This window comes from Glycine soja, chromosome 8, assembly GCF_004193775.1.
Source record: "Glycine soja cultivar W05 chromosome 8, ASM419377v2, whole genome shotgun sequence".
NCBI lineage: Eukaryota > Viridiplantae > Streptophyta > Magnoliopsida > Fabales > Fabaceae > Glycine > Glycine soja.
In genome coordinates, this window is record NC_041009.1 from 13,285,555 (window position 1) to 13,305,420 (window position 19,866).

The 19,866-nt window shown below is 33.1% G+C and overlaps 4 protein-coding genes across 7 annotated transcripts; 1 reads left to right on the forward strand and 3 right to left on the reverse strand.

Annotated features, from left to right (window-relative positions):
- Window positions 1-904: 904 nt before the first annotated feature.
- LOC114422626 (release factor glutamine methyltransferase-like) lies at window positions 905-4,958 on the reverse strand. Of its 4 annotated transcripts, none has more exons than XM_028389084.1 (3): window positions 3,968-4,958; window positions 3,031-3,276; window positions 905-1,176 (listed from the first exon to the last, which is right to left on the reverse strand). In XM_028389084.1, the coding sequence occupies exons 1-3, from the start codon at window positions 4,673-4,675 to the stop codon at window positions 1,045-1,047; spliced, it is 1,086 nt and encodes a 361-aa protein (XP_028244885.1). In that variant the 5' UTR covers window positions 4,676-4,958; the 3' UTR covers window positions 905-1,044. The 4 variants fall into 4 exon arrangements, with proteins under 4 accessions (XP_028244885.1, XP_028244884.1, XP_028244883.1 ...); XM_028389083.1 differs by lacking the exon at window positions 905-1,176 and adding an exon at window positions 1,802-2,636; XM_028389082.1 differs by lacking the exon at window positions 905-1,176 and adding an exon at window positions 1,802-2,639.
- A 1,015-nt stretch (window positions 4,959-5,973) lies between these two features.
- LOC114421353 (putative cysteine-rich receptor-like protein kinase 32) lies at window positions 5,974-7,592 on the reverse strand. Its single transcript, XM_028387235.1, is given in 5 exon segments — window positions 5,974-6,409; window positions 6,523-6,664; window positions 6,751-6,985; window positions 7,280-7,328; window positions 7,419-7,592. Coding segments are annotated over 5 exon segments (909 nt in total). The 3' UTR covers window positions 5,974-6,100.
- Window positions 7,593-8,233: 641 nt separating this feature from the next.
- LOC114423536 (G-type lectin S-receptor-like serine/threonine-protein kinase At1g67520) lies at window positions 8,234-9,754 on the reverse strand. The gene has a single exon (XM_028390333.1). The coding sequence runs from the start codon at window positions 9,427-9,429 to the stop codon at window positions 9,016-9,018; it is 414 nt and encodes a 137-aa protein (XP_028246134.1). The 5' UTR covers window positions 9,430-9,754; the 3' UTR covers window positions 8,234-9,015.
- Window positions 9,755-12,585: 2,831 nt separating this feature from the next.
- On the forward strand, window positions 12,586-17,753 carry LOC114421359 (G-type lectin S-receptor-like serine/threonine-protein kinase At1g67520). The gene is made up of 8 exons (XM_028387241.1): window positions 12,586-13,209; window positions 14,122-14,407; window positions 15,110-15,226; window positions 15,327-15,520; window positions 15,835-16,045; window positions 16,161-16,398; window positions 16,491-16,641; window positions 17,445-17,753. The coding sequence occupies exons 1-8, from the start codon at window positions 12,586-12,588 to the stop codon at window positions 17,751-17,753; spliced, it is 2,130 nt and encodes a 709-aa protein (XP_028243042.1).
- The last annotated feature ends 2,113 nt before the right edge of the window (window positions 17,754-19,866 follow it).

Consider the following 19,866-nt stretch of genomic DNA (forward strand, 5'->3'; position numbering starts at 1 on the left):
TGTGCCAGTCTATTTGAGAGTGTAAGGAGAGAAAAGTTTCATTTTTCAAAATGTGTATCATAATTTAAAAATTCATAATAAATAAATATCTTGATCAATATATAAATTATATTTCAGAACTATATTAGACTTTAATAACCTTTTGGTCCCTATAAAAACAAAAAAATTCAAAAGACTAAAATAAATAAATAAAATATCATGATTTATAAAGATCAAAATATTATTTATGTCTTCAAATTATTATATAAGATTATTTTTAATTATCGATAAATTATTTTAAAAAATTATTAAAATCCACATTAGACATAAAGAAAAAAGAATAAACGTTATGAAGATGAAGTATACCAATAAGGATAAAAGAAGGGTAATTTGATATGGTTGAGTGAGAGATTTTTGTTATTTGAGGGAAAGAGTGAGAGATTTTTTATTTATTTATAGAATAATGTATGAAATGTATATCTCAAAAAGCAAAAAAGAATCGTACTAAAAAGACTTAAATATGTTTTTTCATACTTGTAATATAATATATTTGATTTTATTATCTAAACTTCACTTTTTGTTTATTTTACTACCTAAAAATTTATGTTTAACGTCAGTTAGAGTTAGAGTCCGTTGAGTGATTATGTCATACTAAGAAATGTATAAAGATTGGAAGGGGTGTATGTGTAATTAAACTACAATTGAGGGGGTCATCGTAATTTACTTAAGTTTTACATATAGGGATGAAATTGAAAATCCATAGAGACTAAATTATATGTTTAACAAAAAGTTTTATATTATCATTCAATCTCAAAATTACCATTTATAGGAAATTTTTACACTGACAAAGCAAATAAATCAAACTCTTACTAGTAACAATGTGTTCAAAAGTTAGCTGAGATGAGAAGAGTGAAAATAAACTAAGAGCCAAAGAGGAAACAATTGACTTTTATTACCTTTTAATGCATTTTGCTGGGTCTCTGCTCCAATTTCAAGTAGAACAATTGGAGACTTATACACCCAAAAGAATAAATAAAATAAACTTGTATCCGTAACTCAAATTGCCTATTGATGGAAACCCATCACAAATCTTTGAATACCAGCAAAATCAGCACGTATTTCTAAATTGCAGAAGCTTCCACTTCTATTATTTTCCATGTAATCAACCAGAGCCCTGCACTGGTGCTCTCCATTTGTCTATTAAGTAAAGTTAGGAAAGGAATAATCAGAAGCAAACATAAAATGAATGTGATACAGTATAATAGCATAAAAAAATGCTAAAGTTGAAGAATAAAATATTTTCCATTTTCTGAGCTACTGGTATCATGAAATATTTTTGTGTTTACTAGCACAGAGTATCATTCTTCTTTGGACTAGGATTCTATAACTAATTGTTAAAGAGTACAAGTATCAGACTATCAGAAGAACGTTTTAAACGATTTGTAACGCACTTTCTTCTTGAACATGGGATCATATTAACATATCATGGCTTCATGTTTCTCTTGTGTGATGCTAGAGGGACAAACCTAGGTTTCCCTATCTTCTACTCATTTTCACTTGCTATACTTCATCTCAACTAGTTGATCAGTCCTTTAATTTGGCTAAAGCCTACCAAACTAAAACACTAATCCCACAGGTATTGTTCAGTTAGCAGCAACATAAGCAGTTGTCAATCTAACCATAAACTATTATTGCCTTCAGTTCTTCCTTATCATCAATTATTCAGTCCACCAGTTTCTACCCTAGATTATGATCCATTAAACCCTTTCACTGTCTTAAATATCATGTCAGCTTCATAAACATTGGTCTATTGCTAAAAGAATACATTTTTTTTTATCAGCAAAACTATGTATATATTATATAATATCAAAGAGTACCAAAGGTACTTACAGATAAACATCCCAAACTTACTGACCACAAACCTGCTAAGGTAATTAAATATATATCAGTCATCGTGATATATATTGACATTACCAAAGCTGATTGCAATCATGCAAGTGGATAAGCCAACAACAACAACAAAAATCATTATCCCCCCCCCCCCCATAGTGAGACCAGCTCTAGTATTGCTGGTCCAAATGTGGTATGGTAATTCAAAGTCTTTTTCTAAATTTCTAAGCCACAACCAAGCAAAAAATATTGCCTCCTCCAGTAGTTGCTGACACTCAAAATCATGGTTAGAGAAGCAAACTCTATTCCTATGATTCCATATACACCAAGTTAAAGCAGTCCATATAGTGTTCCATCTTTCCTGAAAAATTCCATCCATGTTGCCATACGAAATTTGGAGAAAATTTCCTTTCGGTGTCGCTGGTAGTGCAGTGGACACCTCCAGCCAGGAAAGACACTCCCACCACAAAGGCACCACCTTTTGACACCCAAAAAAATAAGTGTGATGCATCCTCTTCCCATTCTGCACAAAGAAGACATCGGCAGTCATCTAAGGTGATGTTCCTTCTCCGGAGATTGCACCTGGTAGGTAATCTGTATCTAATTAGCCTCCATAAGAAATGTGCAACCTTGCTAGGAATATTGGTTTTCCACAGTTTACTGAACGCACCATAACCATTCTGATCATTCAAATCCTCCCACATAGAGTAATAAGCACTAGTGACCGTGCATTCACCACTAGAGACTCCAAGCCACATCCACCTGTCCTGCTGATGCGGTGCAATATGAAAACATTGGTACATTTGATGGCAAGTATATAAGGGACTTTTTATCATCATAGATTTCAGCTTGGTCCACAAATAACATTGGTACATTGCTTTAAGATGACATAAAGAAACATGTAATCACTACCATAACTATTTAGCTTCAAATCCATTCTACAAAAGGGACTGATCATAAAAATCATTCTCAATTTTTCCCACTTTGATCAGATGTGCAAAACTGGCAACTTATTGAGGATTACTGGTCACCAAATTGTCATCAAATTAGGCTAGATGGTACCATTTTGATAAAATTTTATGTGTACCTAACCAAGGACAAGCACAATAAGAAACATAAAAGAAATTCGGTACAAATTTGTAGAAAGCAGAAGATCCATACCTCAAAAGCAAAAAATCCACCAGGTTTCAACATTAAACCAGCCCCATCACAAAGATGAAGAAGAGCATCCATGCCATCAGTACCTCCATCTAATGCAACTCTAGGTTCATGCCTACCAACTTCAGCTTGTAGACCAGAGATGTCTTTACTTGGTATATAAGGTGGGTTACTTACAAGACCCACTAGCTTTCCTTCCATATCTTTTAATGGTTCAAACCAAGATCCTTCCCTTAATTCAATTTTGTCCTGTAAAGAACAACAAAGTGGTTCAAATGAGGGTCACAAAAATCAAAAGTGGAAACAGTAAGATATATTAAGAAAATATATTTTAAGGGGGACAGGTGAAATAGATAAACAACAAAAAGGAAAATACATGAAAATCAACAATTTTAATTTTTTTTCAGTTCTTTTTGTTGATATGCTTCTCTATAATATCTATTTCAGTAAAAAGGCTGGATATCCATCCCCAGCAACATTTAAACTGATTGCATGCCCCCACCTAAATAAAGCAAGCTTGTGTTAGTGTTGCAGTTCAAACACATTCTGATGCACATTTTTTCCAATTCATGGGTCTAGTCTCATTGACATGAACGGATTTTCAGAGCTTCTAAACAGCCTAAAACAGTGACTTTCTTCAGTCTTGCCTTTATTTCTAGTTAAATTTTCTGCTTTGACTTGAAAACAATACAAAACAAAAACAAACACACTGACACACAGCACCATGCAAGATACAATGAATGAATGGAATATAAAAGTCCAACAAAAACATATTGGCCAAAAGAAATTGAAGTCATATGGCAGTTGGAAATATATGCTTCAAACTTTCGGCATATTCATAAAAAACCAGTGGAGGCAAAACCATGGTGGGGAAAAGGGGCAGCAAAAAGGAATTGTCTGGAAAACATGGAGATTGAAAAAAACTTGAAAAATCGCTAACCTGCAAGCAATATCTCTGCACATTGTAAGCTGCAACAGCAACAGCCACAGGGCTTAAATCTGTAGCAACAACCCTCCCTCCTTCACTCCGCAAAACCCTACCAATACCTATAGCAAGAGCACCACTTCCAGTCCCCAAATCAGCCCAAACACCACTTTTCAAATCCTCATTCTCTGACACCACATCATACACAAAATCAACAATAAGTTCAGTTTCAGGCCTTGGAATCAAGACCCCTTCTTGGACACTTAACACCAAGTCCCTCCAATGCTCACACCCAACCACATACTGAAAGGGTCTCCTCTCATGGATCCTTTGCTTCCACAAGCAGTATAGCTCATCTATTCCAATCCTCATTTTCACCCTCTCATCATCCACAATCATTGAATGGTCTTCAACAGCATCCTCCATGAGCCACTTCATCTCCCTGAACAAAATGCTTGAGTCTCGCCCATTATCTGAGTGCACAAAAGTTGACCCAATTGAAAAGGCAACACCTTTGGCCCAATCATGCCATTTTTTGAGCTCACACAACTTGGTTGAGTAAATGGGTGGTCTTAAAAAGAGGGGAACTTGGGGTTTCACACATGTGGGGGGAGATGATAGTGCTGAAGAACAAAAGGGTCTACTCAGAGTGCTGAAAGAAGAGGATTTGAGGAGTGTGGGGAAGCTATAGGGACGGTATACACTGCTTAAGGTTAGATTCATTTCAAGAGAATGAAAAAGGAAGAAACTTTTGTGCTTCTATAACGCATAATCTGTTATCAACTTCAACACTCTTGCATTATCCAATAAAGATTAAAACTGAGAAAGGGTTGCGGAAAAATTCAAGTTTAGAGTTACCCATCATGTTTTTCAGTTGAAATTAAAGCCCCAACGAGTTCAATTTGCTCGCAGAGCACCGATTTTGATGTAGATTTTCCGTTTACTGAATGATGACGAAGAAAATATACTCTGAAACGAGGAAGGCAATAGAAAAAACTCGGAAAATGTGGCAGTGAATGGGATAATCTCAGTTTAAAATTATTTTAGATATAAAAAAAAAGAATAAGTAAATAATATGATTACGTATCAATTTTTCTTGTATATCTCACATATATTTTAGAATTTAAATCAAATTTAAAATGTAAATATATTAAATTATAAATAATTGTAATATTGAGAAAATAACCAAATTTAAAGTAAAATATGTGAATTTAATATAAATCAATTTGATATTGTAAAATAATTTTTTGAAGAGTTAAAATCTGAGGAAAGAAGAAACGTTAATGTAAAATTATCTAATTTTTTTTAACCATGTTTTATCTGCCAAATATCATTGTGTTTGTGGACTACTAATTTCTTTTAGAAAACCTTGTTAGCTACTATAACGAGGTCTCCTTCTATGTTCTAACCGCATGCCCAAACCCGAGACATGCTTAAGAGATGTAAGCTCAAACCCACTTGATCCAATAACTTATCATCTTAATTTGTATAAAACTTTTAAAATGTAAAGTAAAAAAATTATAAGACATAGTAAGGAAAATTCAGGTTCGAAGTTCATATACCAAGTGGCCTCATTTATTCTCAGTTCATAATTATTTTTTTTTTTACTTGTGGGGGGTAGGAAAAGCCATTTTGTCCTTTGTTTGCATGTAGTTTGCTTGGAGGATCAATAACCAATTTTGAAAATAGTAATACCCAACTGCTTTGTTTATGTAGTAATCAGATTTGCACTTCAGAATTAAATATCTATGAATTCATGTCAAGAACATTAGCAATAGCAATAGCAAACCGTTTGGATGCTGATTTCAGTGCCACATAGATAAGCAGATATCAATTCTTTTACAAGATTTTGGCACACACATTTTCTCATAGATTGTTGATATTTCATTCACTGTATCACACATCCAAAAGGGTTGGTGGAAGAAGCTCAGGAAATAGCCAGCGTAATGAGGACTTAATTTTTCTTCTGAGGTAAAGATTTTGAGATGGTAAGCAGTTTGATTAAATGCTTGAACTGCCAGTAATTTAAACTGCATTTAGATGATTGAAGAATGCTAATTAGACAACGAAATATTTGGGATACATTTGCAAACATGAAATGGTAAAAAATACACCACCATTTTCCAATCTATGCATTTAATAATAGATTTATCTTCCACCTATGTTGGAAATAGTTAAACCATTCACTGAATGGATTTCATTATCAATAAAAGAGTCATATTCCTCAACCAGCTTTTTTCCGCGGTAAAATGCTGGTCTTCTAGGCAATGGAAATGTTGCAATTTCACTGTTTAACATGGGTATCATTTCTGAAATATTGGGGCGATCAGCTGCACATTCTTCTACACATAAAAGACCAACATGAATGCATCTTAATACTTCATTTTGAATGAAAGATTCTATTAAAGTTGGATCTAAGAGGTCTAGTGCATGGCCTTGTTTCCATAGCTCCCAAGCCTAGGTCATATGTAGAAAACAAAACATATTAGATGAAAAATACAATATAAGAGAATTCCTAATTTAATTTGGTTACATGGTAGTAATAATCAAACAGCCTTGGGAGAACATACATGTCCTACTAGATTGAGTGGCCCTTCAGCAGTATTGTTTTTTCTGCCACTAATAATTTCTAGCAGCAAGACTCCAAAAGCATAGACATCAGATTCGAAAGAGAAAATTCCCTCCATTGCATATTCCGGTGACATGTAACCACTGCATAATATCACATAGGACATAATATCTGTTATATCAGAAAGCACCTAGTAGAAGTAACAATAGGATACTTTAAGCCTACTCACTATGTCCCAACAATCCTTTTAGTGTTTATATCTGACTCTTGAGTGAAAATTCTAGCCATGCCAAAATCTGAAATTTTGGGATTCATGTTTTCATCAATTAGAATGTTACTTGCTTTCAGATCTCTGTGAACTACTCTTAATCTTCAATACTAATGTAGATACAGCAGTCCTTGAGCAATCCCATCAATTATGTTGAAATGTTTTCTCCAATCTAATTTTTCACCTTGAGTCGAATCTTCCCATTAGTAGCATGAACATTGTTAGTGTTTCAGAAGAAAATAAAGTAAATAATAATAATAATAATAATAATAAAAAATAAAGCTGATATATGCAAGTTCTTGCTTTACTCAGCAAAATAATTCCTCTCCAAATAAAAAATAGTCCAAGCTTTTGCTAGGCATATACTCATATATTAACATTCTCTCATCTCCATGAATGCAGCAGCCCAACAACTGAACAAGATTCATGTGTTAGAGTTCAGATATGAGAGTTAATTCATTTTTAAATTCAATGTCTCCTTGCTCTGAACCTTCCGAAAGTCTTTTGATTGCTATTTCTTCTCCCTGTGGTAACAATCCCTGAAATGATGTTCAACAAATATTATTAATTTATTTTCAAGAAGTAATCTTGAAAAAATGTTTAGGATTTGAAGCAATGACCTTATATACTGGTCCGAAGCCCCCTTCTCCTAACTTGTTGTCTATTGAGAACTTGTTCGTAGCTGCAATGATTGATGCGTAGCTGAAAATTCTTAAAGCATTGCCATTGTTCACTTCATTTTGAAGCTCAACTAAATTGTTAAATGTGTCAGACACTACCAAATTAAGCGTGTCATTCCCCATTTTGCTTCTCTTCTCTGATTTGGCAAGAATGTGAAAAAACAAGGTTATTTATGACCGAAGTAAAATAAGGTGCTTGAAATATAACTCAGAGATGGAACTGTAAAAACTTTGATAAGTACCTTGATGTGCATCTTTTCTTCTCTTCATCCTTAGACAGAAAATGCCAAGGCTGATTATGAGTAAAGCAGTTCCTACCAGAGCACCAATTTTAATCCACTTCTTTATATCTGTATTACCAACCATAAAGTACTCTCTGTTATATATCATAAGTAGTTTTATTTATAGTTTAGGATCTTGAATTACATTTTCTGTAGCAAAGTACTCTATGTTATATATCATATGTGGTTTTGTTTAGAGTTTGGGATCTTGAATTACATTTTTTTTAGCAAATATAATACTGCAATGCTTTTACTTCCCACATCATGCGCATGTTTCAATGTAATTTTGTTACTGAGATAAGTTGGACAGACTCTTATTTACTTTCAACGGTTCAAAATCTATTTCTATTAAAATCAATCATATCTAACTTTTAAATAAACAAGCACTCAAACAGTAAGTTTTGGTGATTAAGTCTTCGGTACCCAAAGACAAAGTACAGTTTGTATTTGACTAGTAGAATAACTACACAGAGGCTAGAAGTGATACCTTTGTGATCTCGTTGGTCTTTACAAGAATGCTGACACTCAATCCAGCATACTTCACATAAGTAGGCACCCATCCTCCACAATAATATTTACACCCTGTCTGATTGGGAAAATAAGTTGTGAATCCAACACAGTTGCAATTTCTCCAACAAAAAATCTTGCAACCAGTTTCAGTTAGTGTGTTCTTGTCTTCGGCAGAAGAATTATTATTTTGAGAAGAAGGGCGATCAAAGTATCCCTATTGTATTTCAAATATATTATCAGAATGCCTACAAATGGGTTGGTCTTCCCATATCTCACAACCTTCCTTGGTCTTGTAGCCATAACAATTTTAAGCTTGAGCTATATCTCCAATTTGTGTATCCTGCAAGTTTCCATTGCTAAACAGCACCAACTGTGAGTAATCATTGTGACTTGCTTTAACTTGGTGTATATGGAATCATAGGAATAGAGTTTGCTTCTCTAACCATGATTTTGAGTGTCAGCAACTACTGGAGGAGGCAATATTTTTTGCTTGGTTGTGGCTTAGAAATTTAGAAAAAGACTTTGCAACCTTCCTTGGTCTTGTAGCCATAACAATTTTAAGCTTGAGCTATATCTCCAATTTGTGTATCCTGCAAGTTTCCATTGCTAAACAGCACCAACTGTGAGTAATCATTGTGACTTGCATAACTAAAAGACTCCTCATCCTTGTTTGAGACAATTTTGTACTCATACATGAGCTGCATATGCCGTGGAACATTCTCAAACCTATTGTTTCTCAGAACCCCACTTGTCCACTATATCTTCCCTCCCATCTTTATGACCAATTCTCCTTTCCTTGGCTCCCATTCAAGTGCAAAGGAACCTGAAGATGGGTTGTTGGTAGAAAATGATGACGCAACCGACCATGACCGATTTGTCTTGTGATTAACACCTAGTTTCATACCAGGTAGCAAAACATCTGAAGGATGATCAAAGCTTTGCCACATCGCATGCTTCATAGATCCACTATCATCATATTCTCCAAGGACCAAGTTTCCAGAATCCAAAAGGGTGACAACAACATTTTTCTTGGTAGGTAGAACAGGTGAGTAGAGAGTTATGGGGTTCCCACCTTGACTAGTGATGGTCAAAGCACCTGAATTTTTCAATGTCAGAAGCACCCCAGAATTGTTGCCAATAGTCATTTCTGTTGCCAATCCAATCAGCATATCCGGTAGGAGTTCGTGTGTTACGAATGACTAAGTAGGTGTGAGTAGGGTCAAACTGAAGAGGAGCAAATTTCAAACAGAACTGATGCATTGGTGAGAATAGTGTAGATGAGTGATCAAACGTCTCCCCTTGCCTTAATAAACTGTTACTCGACAATGCATAAGTGCTGATCTGCAGACACAACCATGGCAAAATAACTACGATGGCTATCTTAACATCATCCTCATAAAACATCATTGTAGACTTAGGATTTGTTAAAGATAGAAACTAGCAAATATGAGATATTGCAGAGAACATTAGCCAAGGATTACTCTCTATGAAGGCCTATATATTTAAATACCACCTTGGTGGAACATCATTGCATGCTAGCAAGATTATCCACTTTATGCTGTGGTTGTATTATATTGTGTGTGATAACGAAGCAGAGGAAGTGGAGCACTAAGATGTATAAATTTGTTGGAGAAAGTGACGTAAAGTAACTCAAGTCGATCTTTTCTTTCTTTTTCTACTGATTTAGTCTTCTAGCTCTCATAACACTATCTAATCGACCACTCCTATCCATGAGACCAAAAAGTGGTGGGGTTTGAGATTGATGCAGATATCGCTGACTTTGTTGTTTGAGGGATGGGACAAAGAAGTCTTTTGCCCTTTACTTGTGTTCCCTTTTTACATTGTTCTATGAACATTTTAGAAATCAAATAAAGAATAATAATTTATATGTTTTTGTATTCCTTTAATTATTTTATTTCAAATCAATTCCAAGAGTATAAGGTAACCAAATCTCTTGCTTTATTTTTTTTAATTATTTATATTCTCTCCTCACAAAAATAAAATAAAAAACTAATTCCATACATAGGATATAATTGGCTCAACTCATTTTTAACTTAATTTCTCCTTACAAGAAAAAGTTGGGCCGAACGCCAATCAAAAGCTCTTAAAAATAAAAAGTTATTTTTTTTAATGAAGAAAAATTATAAATAAGGAGCTACTCCAAGCTAAATGTGCGGAGCTTAGTTTTTTTTATTCAACCTGTTTCGTTTAAGGAATTATAAAAAAAAAAATACTCTGTAAATTCGTGACTGATTTTTTTTTGTTTTTTTTTTAAAAAATGCTTTTGACGGCAGTGTACTAAACTTTGATTATATGATAATCCGTTAAACATTTTGGTGTTACTGTATTTGATATATATGAGAATATAGGCCAAATGAGGCAGGATGTTAAATTATATTATCTTACTGTTGTATTTTGTTAAAGTAAGACCTATAATGCTTTCTTCTTATGTTGTTGTTGAGGCACAATAGACTATGGAGGTCTCTTCCATATAGTGTTTTTTATCTCTGTATAATGAGTCTTTTATATATACAAATGAATTTGCTCAGTGTGACTTAAGCATTGTAGCAATGTAATATGTTTCTTTGTCATAGTCTGTCGGTGCTTGTTGTCAACCATATTTATCAAGGGCAGTACCCAAGTGGTTTCAGGTCCAAATTCTAACGTGCAAATCATGTGATGAGTGTGTAGCTCATCGGAGCTTACTTGGCCTATTCCAAATATTTTCCGGTCAAGGAAGAGTGGTTCTCTTTTGATACATATTTTAATCAAAATCTAATATCATTAATCCTTATATCAGACCATACATTATCAGTTCAGCCTTAGAGTAGATATAAACTTTTGATACTGATATCAATTGCATTTTTCACTTGTTATTTTTTTTATCCATCTGTTTAATTGATATGATCTATTTATTAACTTAAAAAAACATTTAGAAATAATTGTTTTTCATAATTATTTTAGAGTAATGTTATTTTTACAATTTCTATACATGAGAGATAAGAGACAGAAAAAAGTATGAGATAAGAGGAATAATGATGTCGTGAAAAGAGATAAAAACAAATAAATTATAAAAAAAAATGTTCGTAAAAATGACAAAAAAAAAATAATATTACTCATTAATATACTCCTAAAGATACACTAACTGACTAACACTATATTTGAAAGAGGTGAAAAGAAGAAGGAAAGGAAAATATTGGTTTCTCAGTAAGACATGGAAGAAAAGAATAAAATCTATGAGGTCTATTTTATTTTTCATTTTCTGTTTCTCTCCGATTTGAGAAGAAAAAGAGAGAGAAAATGTTTGGTTACATTTAAAAGATCAAATTATATATCCTTAATTTTATATATTTAATTTTTTTTATCAAAGATATTTATGTCATTTTAATTATCTACATCCATTTGCTTTCCTTTTTAGTTTCTATAAAATTAAACAAAACGAAAGAAAAATATAATTTTCTTTATTTTACTTTCTCTCGGCCAAACTACTTAAATAGTCATCTCATTTTTTGGTCCTTTTCTTTTTTATTCTTATTTTTTTCTAAAATAGAAAAACATAAAGGTCCAGTGGCCCAGTATTCTTCCGGCCAGGTACACAATAACTGTTAAATCATAGGAAAGAACCTGTAACTAACCTAAATTTTCTCATTTTCCTTCTTTTCTATTAGTACATTATTACCTTCTATTTTTTTCCACTTCATATATTCTTGTCAAGTCTCACTTTTGTTCCTTCATAAAAAATTCTCTTTTAAATTTTTCAGAAAGTCAACGACCTCAACAGCCTAGCACAGAATTTCAAGCTCAGCATGTTTCAATTTTCCTTTCCAGTACTTACACAGACATGTGTTGCGTATTTGATTGAAGCGAAAAAATTCACACTGCATGCATATGATTCACGTACCTACGTACGAATTCTTTTCAACTATTTCAACATACATGTAACATATATATCATTCAGTGTTGACATTACTTCAATTCACAGGAGCCATCACTTCTAAGTTCTAAAACAATATGAACATATATAAAGCCATTACATTAACTGACACAAGGAAATAAACAGCTGTTTTTTTCAAGGAAATATGAACATATATAAAGCCATTACATTAACTGCGCAGAAATTCTTTCGTCTCATTTTCTTACTTTCCACACATACATACTTGTCTGTTTTTTTCTATTTACACAACAAAAAAAATGTTAATAAAAAAAGTTCAACGTTGTAAGTCAACTATGACGGCTATTATGAGGGTCTTTATTATAACAATTCAATTTGTTATAGTTAAAGCCATATCATAACTTGGTTTTTAGAACACAACAATGGTGACAAAATGAAACTTTCTCCTTTCCTTATTTTTGCATGGTTGTGTTTGCGAACAACAACACATGCAACAACAGCAAGAGACAGTTTGAGGCCAGGTGAAATGCTTAATAACTCAAGCATTTTAACATCAGCACAAAAAAAATTCTCTCTAAAATTCGCCACAATTGAAATACCCAACACCTCCCTCAACACCTACTTGGTTATAGACCGCGCAAACACCACTGGCAATGTTGATTGGATTGGCAACAGAAACGACCCTCTTGCGTACAATTCTTGTGCACTAACACTGAACCATTCTGGTGCTTTGATCATCACACGCCACAACGGGGACTCCATTGTCCTCTATTCTCCTGCTGAGGCCACCAACAGAACCATTGCCACACTTTTGGATTCAGGGAACTTTGTTTTAAAAGAAATTGATGGCAATGGTTCTACTAAGAATGTGCTGTGGCAGAGTTTTGACCACCCTGAATTTGTTTTGTTGCCAGGAATGAAGTTAGGTGTCAACAAAAAAAGTGGCATGTCTTGGCTTGTTAAGGCATCAATTTCTAGAGCCAAGCCTGCTTCAGGTTCGTTTACTCTTGAATGGGAACCAAGGGAAGGGCAACTGGTCATAAAGAGGCAAGGGCAGGTATGTTGATGTTTTATGCAAATTTTCTAGGATAGTCTAAACTCTAAAAATATTTAGGATTTAAATGGAGGCAATAGTTAGTAGAATATAGAAGTTATTCAAAAAAAATGTTAGTAGAACATAGAAGTTAGAAAGGTTATGTAGGAAGCCTTTAGAAAATCTCTTGAAACAATATAAAGCTCTGCATATTATAATTGCAAAAGGAGTTTAAAATATCTAAAAAAAGAGGTGGAAAATGTTGATAAATAGATAATGTTTATCACTTCAGAGAGTATGCATATCTTCAACTCACACTTCCAGCCCACCAACTTATCTTTAACAATAAAAATGCTAAATATGTTTTGGTTTTCATAAACAGAGAAAAATTCTGTTCTAGTTTTTAAAAAGAAAAACATTGATTTAGGTCATCAAAACTTTTTTAAAATGGTATCTACTACTATTTAATGATTATGTGATATGCATCTAGATATATCATTTCAACAACCACCATGTAAACAAGGCAAGTGACATGACATATCTAGATCCATGTTACATTATTACTAGATAGCTAGTAACAAAAGTTATTTTTAAAATTCTTAAAATTTATAAGAACCAAAATAATAAAAAAAAAGAATTGAATGAATAAAATCAAAATTCATCCAGAAACATATTTAAGCTTAAAAACAAATACCGTGCTCCATTATACAAAGACTTCTGGCTATATGAATGTATGGGGGACAGTCATTGTACACAATCTTACTCTTGCATATGTAAAGAGGCAATTTTTCGATTTGAACTCATGACCAGCTGATCACCAAGGCACAACTTCACAATTGTACTAGAGCTCGCACTCAAAAACACATTTAAGCTTGAATAAAATGATATCACTATTTTAAATATACTAGTATTTTTTTCCTTAAAAATTTCTAACAGGTATATTGGGCAAGTGGGTTGCTGAGAAATAAGAGATTTGAGCACATTCCAGAGGAAGTTCAGCTCATGTATGAATACAACATTGTGTCCAATGAGGAAGAAGAGTCATTCAGCTACACAACCCCAAATGGTGTATCACAATGGGTGTTATTTCACAATGGTCAGCTAAAGGACACAACTAGGGGAAGTGAGATTGCTAGAGCTGACACATGTTATGGCTACAACACCGATGGTGGTTGCCAGAGATGGGAACAACCCACATGTAGGAAGAAATCAGATCAAAGAGGTACTGCAACAACTCAAGCAAAATCTTAAATCTCTTTTTCTCTTTCACATCTTTGTATGGAGTGATTTGACACTTTACATGAAGTGTAAAGAAAAATAATTTAAACTAATGTATCCTAGTGCCCCAAGGTTCCTCGCTATGCGAAGCTACGAGAGAGGGTCATTGTAGGCAGTCTTAGTTTTGCATATGCAAAGAGATTGTTTCTGGATTTGAACCCATGACCAACTGGTCACCAAGGCCCAACTTAAATATTTTCTTTTTATTACTTTCTCACTTTATTAAGCGACTTTGGCATTTTATAAAAGTGTAATGGGTATAAAGAAAAGAATTATGAAATAAACATGCATACTAGTCACATTTAAAACAAAATTTTCTAGGTGAGTGATTCAAGTGTTGTTTTCATTACTATTAGTTGTCACATTTCAAACAAAATTTTGAAGGCGAATGATTTGGTGAATTCAAATAACTTTGAATATGTAGGTCCAACAACTTAGTGGAATAAGGCTTTGTTGTTGTGTAGATCCTACAAATTTTAGGCCTCATAGTCATATGGAAGTGATTCCTTAGTAATTTTCCACCCGACATATTTCTACATACAAAATCTTAATTTTTGTGTTGAAGAATAATGTTTTGGTACACTTATCTCACTCCCTCTCTTCTAATCTATACACCAAATATCAATCAACTGGTAACACGATGCAGATATGAAGAAGTCGATTCGTGTTCATTTTGCTGCAGCAGTAGCGTCACTTGTAATTGTCATTACCTCCATTGGCATTTTCTACATAATATTAAGGAGAAGAAAATCTGCACTGAAAGGTAAATGTTTCACTATTTTTATGGAGCAATATCTCTAAGCTAAGTATCACTATATTTTTCTTCAGAGTTAAGACCTCATTTCATCATATATTTTAAACAGATAACACAACCAGAACTGAAAATAAAATGCTGAAATTAGTGGCTTTGGATAGATATGCTGTTAGTAAACATCATTGTGAAGTAAAGAAGAGGAGTGATTCAAGAGTCTTCAGCTATGCATCAATCATTGCCATGACAAACAGGTTCTCTGTAGAAAACAAGTTAGGAGAAGGGGGTTTTGGACTAGTATACAAGGTGCTTACTTGAAAGCCTTAAGCTGTGTTTGAATAAACTTTTCTATAATTATTTATAGGAGAAGAAAACAAGTAAAATGAATTGAGTTTCTCCTATAAGCTAAAATCAACTTGTGCACTTAATTTTTGTAGAAGCTTTCGTATCTAACTTCTTCAAAATCTGAGATGCATAAGTTGATCTTAGCTTATGGGGGAAGTTTAATTGATTTTTTCTTTATGGAGAAATTTATCCAAATAGAGCCTTACTTATGAGCTTTTTCTTTTGACTAGTATGCAAGTGACAAGAAACTGATAGCTAATGGAATGTTATTTCAGGGAAAATTGCCAACAGGAGAAGATGTGGCAATAAAAAGACTATCAAAAGGTTCAAGGCAAGGAGTTATAGAGTTCAAAAATGAGTTAAACCTCATATCTCAACTCCAACACATGAATGTTATTCAGATATTGGGTTGTTGCATCCATGGAGAAGAGAGGATGTTAATCTATGAGTACATGGCTAACAAGAGCTTGGACTTTTTTTTATTTGGTAAGGAAGGAAAAATAGTTTTGACTTAAAGAATACCACATCTTCCCAATATCATACTTCTGATTTGTTTTTCCTTCTTTTAATTGACATTGATGATCATGTTTACATTGTAAAGATCGAACTAGAAAAATGCTACTAGATTGGAAGAGACGTTTCAATATAATTGAAGGAATTGCTCAAGGATTGCTCTATCTCCATAAGTATTCAAGATTGAAAGTAGTTCACAGAGATTTGAAAGCTAGTAACATACTTCTTGATGAAAACATGAATCCTAAAATTTCAGATTTTGGCACGGCAAGAATTTTCAGCCCTCAAGAATCAGAAATAAATACTGAACGAATTGTTGGAACATAGTGAGTACAATTTCACAGCCAATTATTTTTCCTAGATGAATTTCCATGCTAACTTGAGTTATAAGACATAATGTTCCTTGTGGTTTATGCAGTGGTTACATGTCGCCTGAGTATGTCACGAGGGGAATTTTCTCAATCAAATCAGATGTCTATAGTTTTGGAGTCTTAATACTTGAAATTGTTAGTGGTGGAAGAACCAACAGCTTCTACAGTGGTGAACGCCAATGCAATCTAATAGGACATGTATGTTCTTTTGTGGCAGCTTCATTAACTTTTTAGCCAAATTAAAGCTACGAACCCTGATATTTTAAATTAGTTTTTACACCAAGACAACCTGTTTTGACATTTTCCCAAGGGAGTAAAAGGTAATGTGAAACAAACATTATTATAAATATTCACCCACCTGCTTCTAGGACAAAATCTAGTTTCCTTGAGACAGATAGGTTGTCTAATGATTTAAAGGGTTAATATATTTTTAATCTCTACAAATTAATGACTTTTTATTTTGGTTCCTATATAAAAAAAAAAAAAATCATTGGTTTTCATTCTTCCAAAATCTAAAATCATTGTTTAAAGTAAGCAAATTTTGGTTGGTCCTTGTAAAAAAATCACGGTTTTTAGTCTTTAACATTCATTTAAGACAGATAAAAAACATTCATTTTTTAAGAATTTGAAAAACATTTAGAAGTTTCACATGTTGACATGGTATCACATATACTAGTAGGTGAGGGATAATCACTTAACCTTCCGTTGAACACATAAGGAGTTAATAGGTGTCATATGACAATTGACAGTCGGTACCAAAAACAACAATTTCAGATTTTTAAAGGATGAAAACCAAAATGAAAATTACACAATGCAAAATTAAAATTTACTTATTTGGAACCAAAAATATATTCAACTGTATTTTAAAAGAGATAGAGAAACGTATTGATTTAGTTAAGTTTCTAAAGTCACGTATGGATTAAAGTGGATTATATCATAAACTGGAATTTAACCTCATTTTTATCTTTTAACATGTGATGTGTTTTCTGCTGATGCCTCAGGCTTGGGAACTTTGGCAACAAGGCAAAGGACTAGAACTAGTGGATCCAACTATAAGGGATTCATGCATTGAAGACCAAGCATTAAGGTGCATTCATGTTGGTCTTCTATGTGCAGAAGATAATGCAGTTGATAGGCCAACCATATCAGACATCATAAACATGTTGACAAGTGAATATGCACCTTTTCCTCTTCCTAGAAGACCAGCATTTTACAGTAGAAGAATGCCTAATGAGGAATGCAGATGTACCAAAGGTTCTGAATGTTATTCAGTGAATGGTTTGTCTATTTCCAACGTAGTAGCAAGATAACTCCAAAAATTTATAGTTGTGCTCCTTCCATCTCAAAAAAGTTTTATTTTGTTTCAAATTGTATGGAAATTTAACAAGTCAAGAATGTATTAACTATTTTTCAATGTTTTTTTCATTAATATTTCTGCTAGGTGAAATAAGAAAATATTGATAAAGCAAGAGGATTTTTGTCAATAAATAAATAAAGCAAGAGGATAATATAACCAAATAAACTTATATTTTCTTAAAAATTGATATTATTTAATAACTTCTGTAAACTACAATTACTCTTCTCTCTTTGGATTTACTCAATCTCTCTTTTAATAGGAGGCTTCTCTTCATCTAGCCTCGATTAACTCTTCATTAGATTGTGAAAAAATGTATGTTCATTTTTCGACCATCATGGCTACAAAATTTGCTTCCTCCATGTTTTACCAATCTTTCACTTCATTGAGTTCAATATCAACTCAGTGAATTTCAAAATTAAGTTTGCTACTATTTTTTTATTTAAATATATTTAAAAACACTCTGTTGAGCTACAAATTTAAACCTAATTCGTTAAATCAAAAAGACACAACTAATATAAATCTCAATACAAACTCATTTAGCTTGAACTTAACCAAATCCAACTCAACTCTGTTTCTATCCTAAATAATGAAATTTGGACCGACAATCACTTTTATAGGCATGTTCCATCAGGAATAATAATAATAATAATAATAATTCTATTCTGTATATTAATCCGTTAATAATACTACTATTCTATTTAACATTAAAAAACTCTATTATGTATATTAATTTTGAACTATTCACAAAGTTCTAACTTATGTAAAAAGATGTAGGGCTATTTGACAATCATTTGAACTAGTGAAACAGCTTGAAGTTTGGCACTCAAGCAATAAATTACTTAGTAAGTTTCTTGTCCACTATATGAACTTCATTTGCTTGTTAAAGGAAATCAATTTTTCCCACCACATACCTCAAACTTTTGTGTCTGCCAATGCTTTTCCAGAATTTCAGGCACTGAACCATCTGCTTGCACATCATATTCTGAAGCCAGCATTTCCTAGGATTGATTTAAAAATTATTTGTCCACTATGCAGTGATATTTCCATTCTGAAAATGGCGTTTCTCTTTTCCCTTCTTCCACTGACTAGCTTCCTCCAGCAGTTCTGTCATGCAATGACCTGGCTGAACAACTGCATCTGAAGCACCGGGCAAGCGCAAAAAGACACTAGTTCTTTCATGCTTCTGTTGTGTAACACTTATCATCTTTTCACATTCTTCATGATTTTCTGAAGCAGCATACTTTGAAGAAAGACTTAAGCACGAAAACACACTAGCTCTTGGTTTGGATTTATCAGAGTACATACCCTTGGAAGGCACATGTATCTGATAAGGGGAGAGCAGTATTGCTAGAGTCATCTAATCTGTAGCGAGAACTAGCATGTGTAGAAGCAAATGGGTGCTCCATTTTCATCGCATTGTATCCTTTATTACTCAAGATGTATACCCATGTGCAAAGGGATACCTAACTATATGTTTTTCATTACTGAACAGTGAACACTCACTGAAATCAAGCTCCTCTTCTTCAGAGTCAGACTGATCAGATGGAAACAATGGTATATAATCCTGAGATTCTTCAGTAGAAGTATGGGAGTTTCCTTCCTTCTGTTGTAATGAAACAAGTTCATGTGATTCATGGCGTGGAAGTTAAATTGCGTGTGCAAAAGGAAGTTCATGATTCAACAAGGTTAATCTGTTGAAATTAAATCAGATTTTATTTATTGAATCAGAGGATTAAAAAAAAGGAATTTTACCATTTTTATTATATGTATGATGAAAGGGTGATAGAGTAAATTAAGTATGTAACTTTGTAATGAAGAAATTTTACAACAGTTTATATAAACTAAATTCTTTTAATTTATCCATTGCTTTTAGATGTGTATGAAAAATTTGTTTATTTTTATAATAATAATTTTAAAAGTCATATAAAAAATTGTTAACTTTTGTAATAAAAGAAAACTGAGACTTACAACTTGAGTACATTGTAAAAAATGAGACTTACAATTAAATCATTTGATTTAATGGTAAATAATGTAATCAAAAGAATGACCGCACAACAAGTCTCATT

Bases quoted from the DNA above. Each gene is read 5' to 3' on its own strand.
- LOC114422626 (XM_028389082.1), bottom strand. From the start codon at position 4,675: ATGAATCTAACCTTAAGCAGTGTATACCGTCCCTATAGCTTCCCCACA. The intron at 3,277-3,967 runs GTTAGCGATTTT...TGTTCTTTACAG, and splicing joins TGCAGAGATATTGCTTGCAG to GACAAAATTGAATTAAGGGA. The intron at 2,640-3,030 runs GTATGGATCTTC...GCACCGCATCAG, and splicing joins GTGGATTTTTTGCTTTTGAG to CAGGACAGGTGGATGTGGCT.
- LOC114423536 (XM_028390333.1), bottom strand. From the start codon at position 9,429: ATGCTGATTGGATTGGCAACAGAAATGACTATTGGCAACAATTCTGGG.
- LOC114421359 (XM_028387241.1), top strand. From the start codon at position 12,586: ATGAAACTTTCTCCTTTCCTTATTTTTGCATGGTTGTGTTTGCGAACA. The intron at 15,227-15,326 runs GTAAATGTTTCA...TATTTTAAACAG, and splicing joins AAGAAAATCTGCACTGAAAG to ATAACACAACCAGAACTGAA. The intron at 15,521-15,834 runs GTGCTTACTTGA...ATGTTATTTCAG, and splicing joins GTTTTGGACTAGTATACAAG to GGAAAATTGCCAACAGGAGA.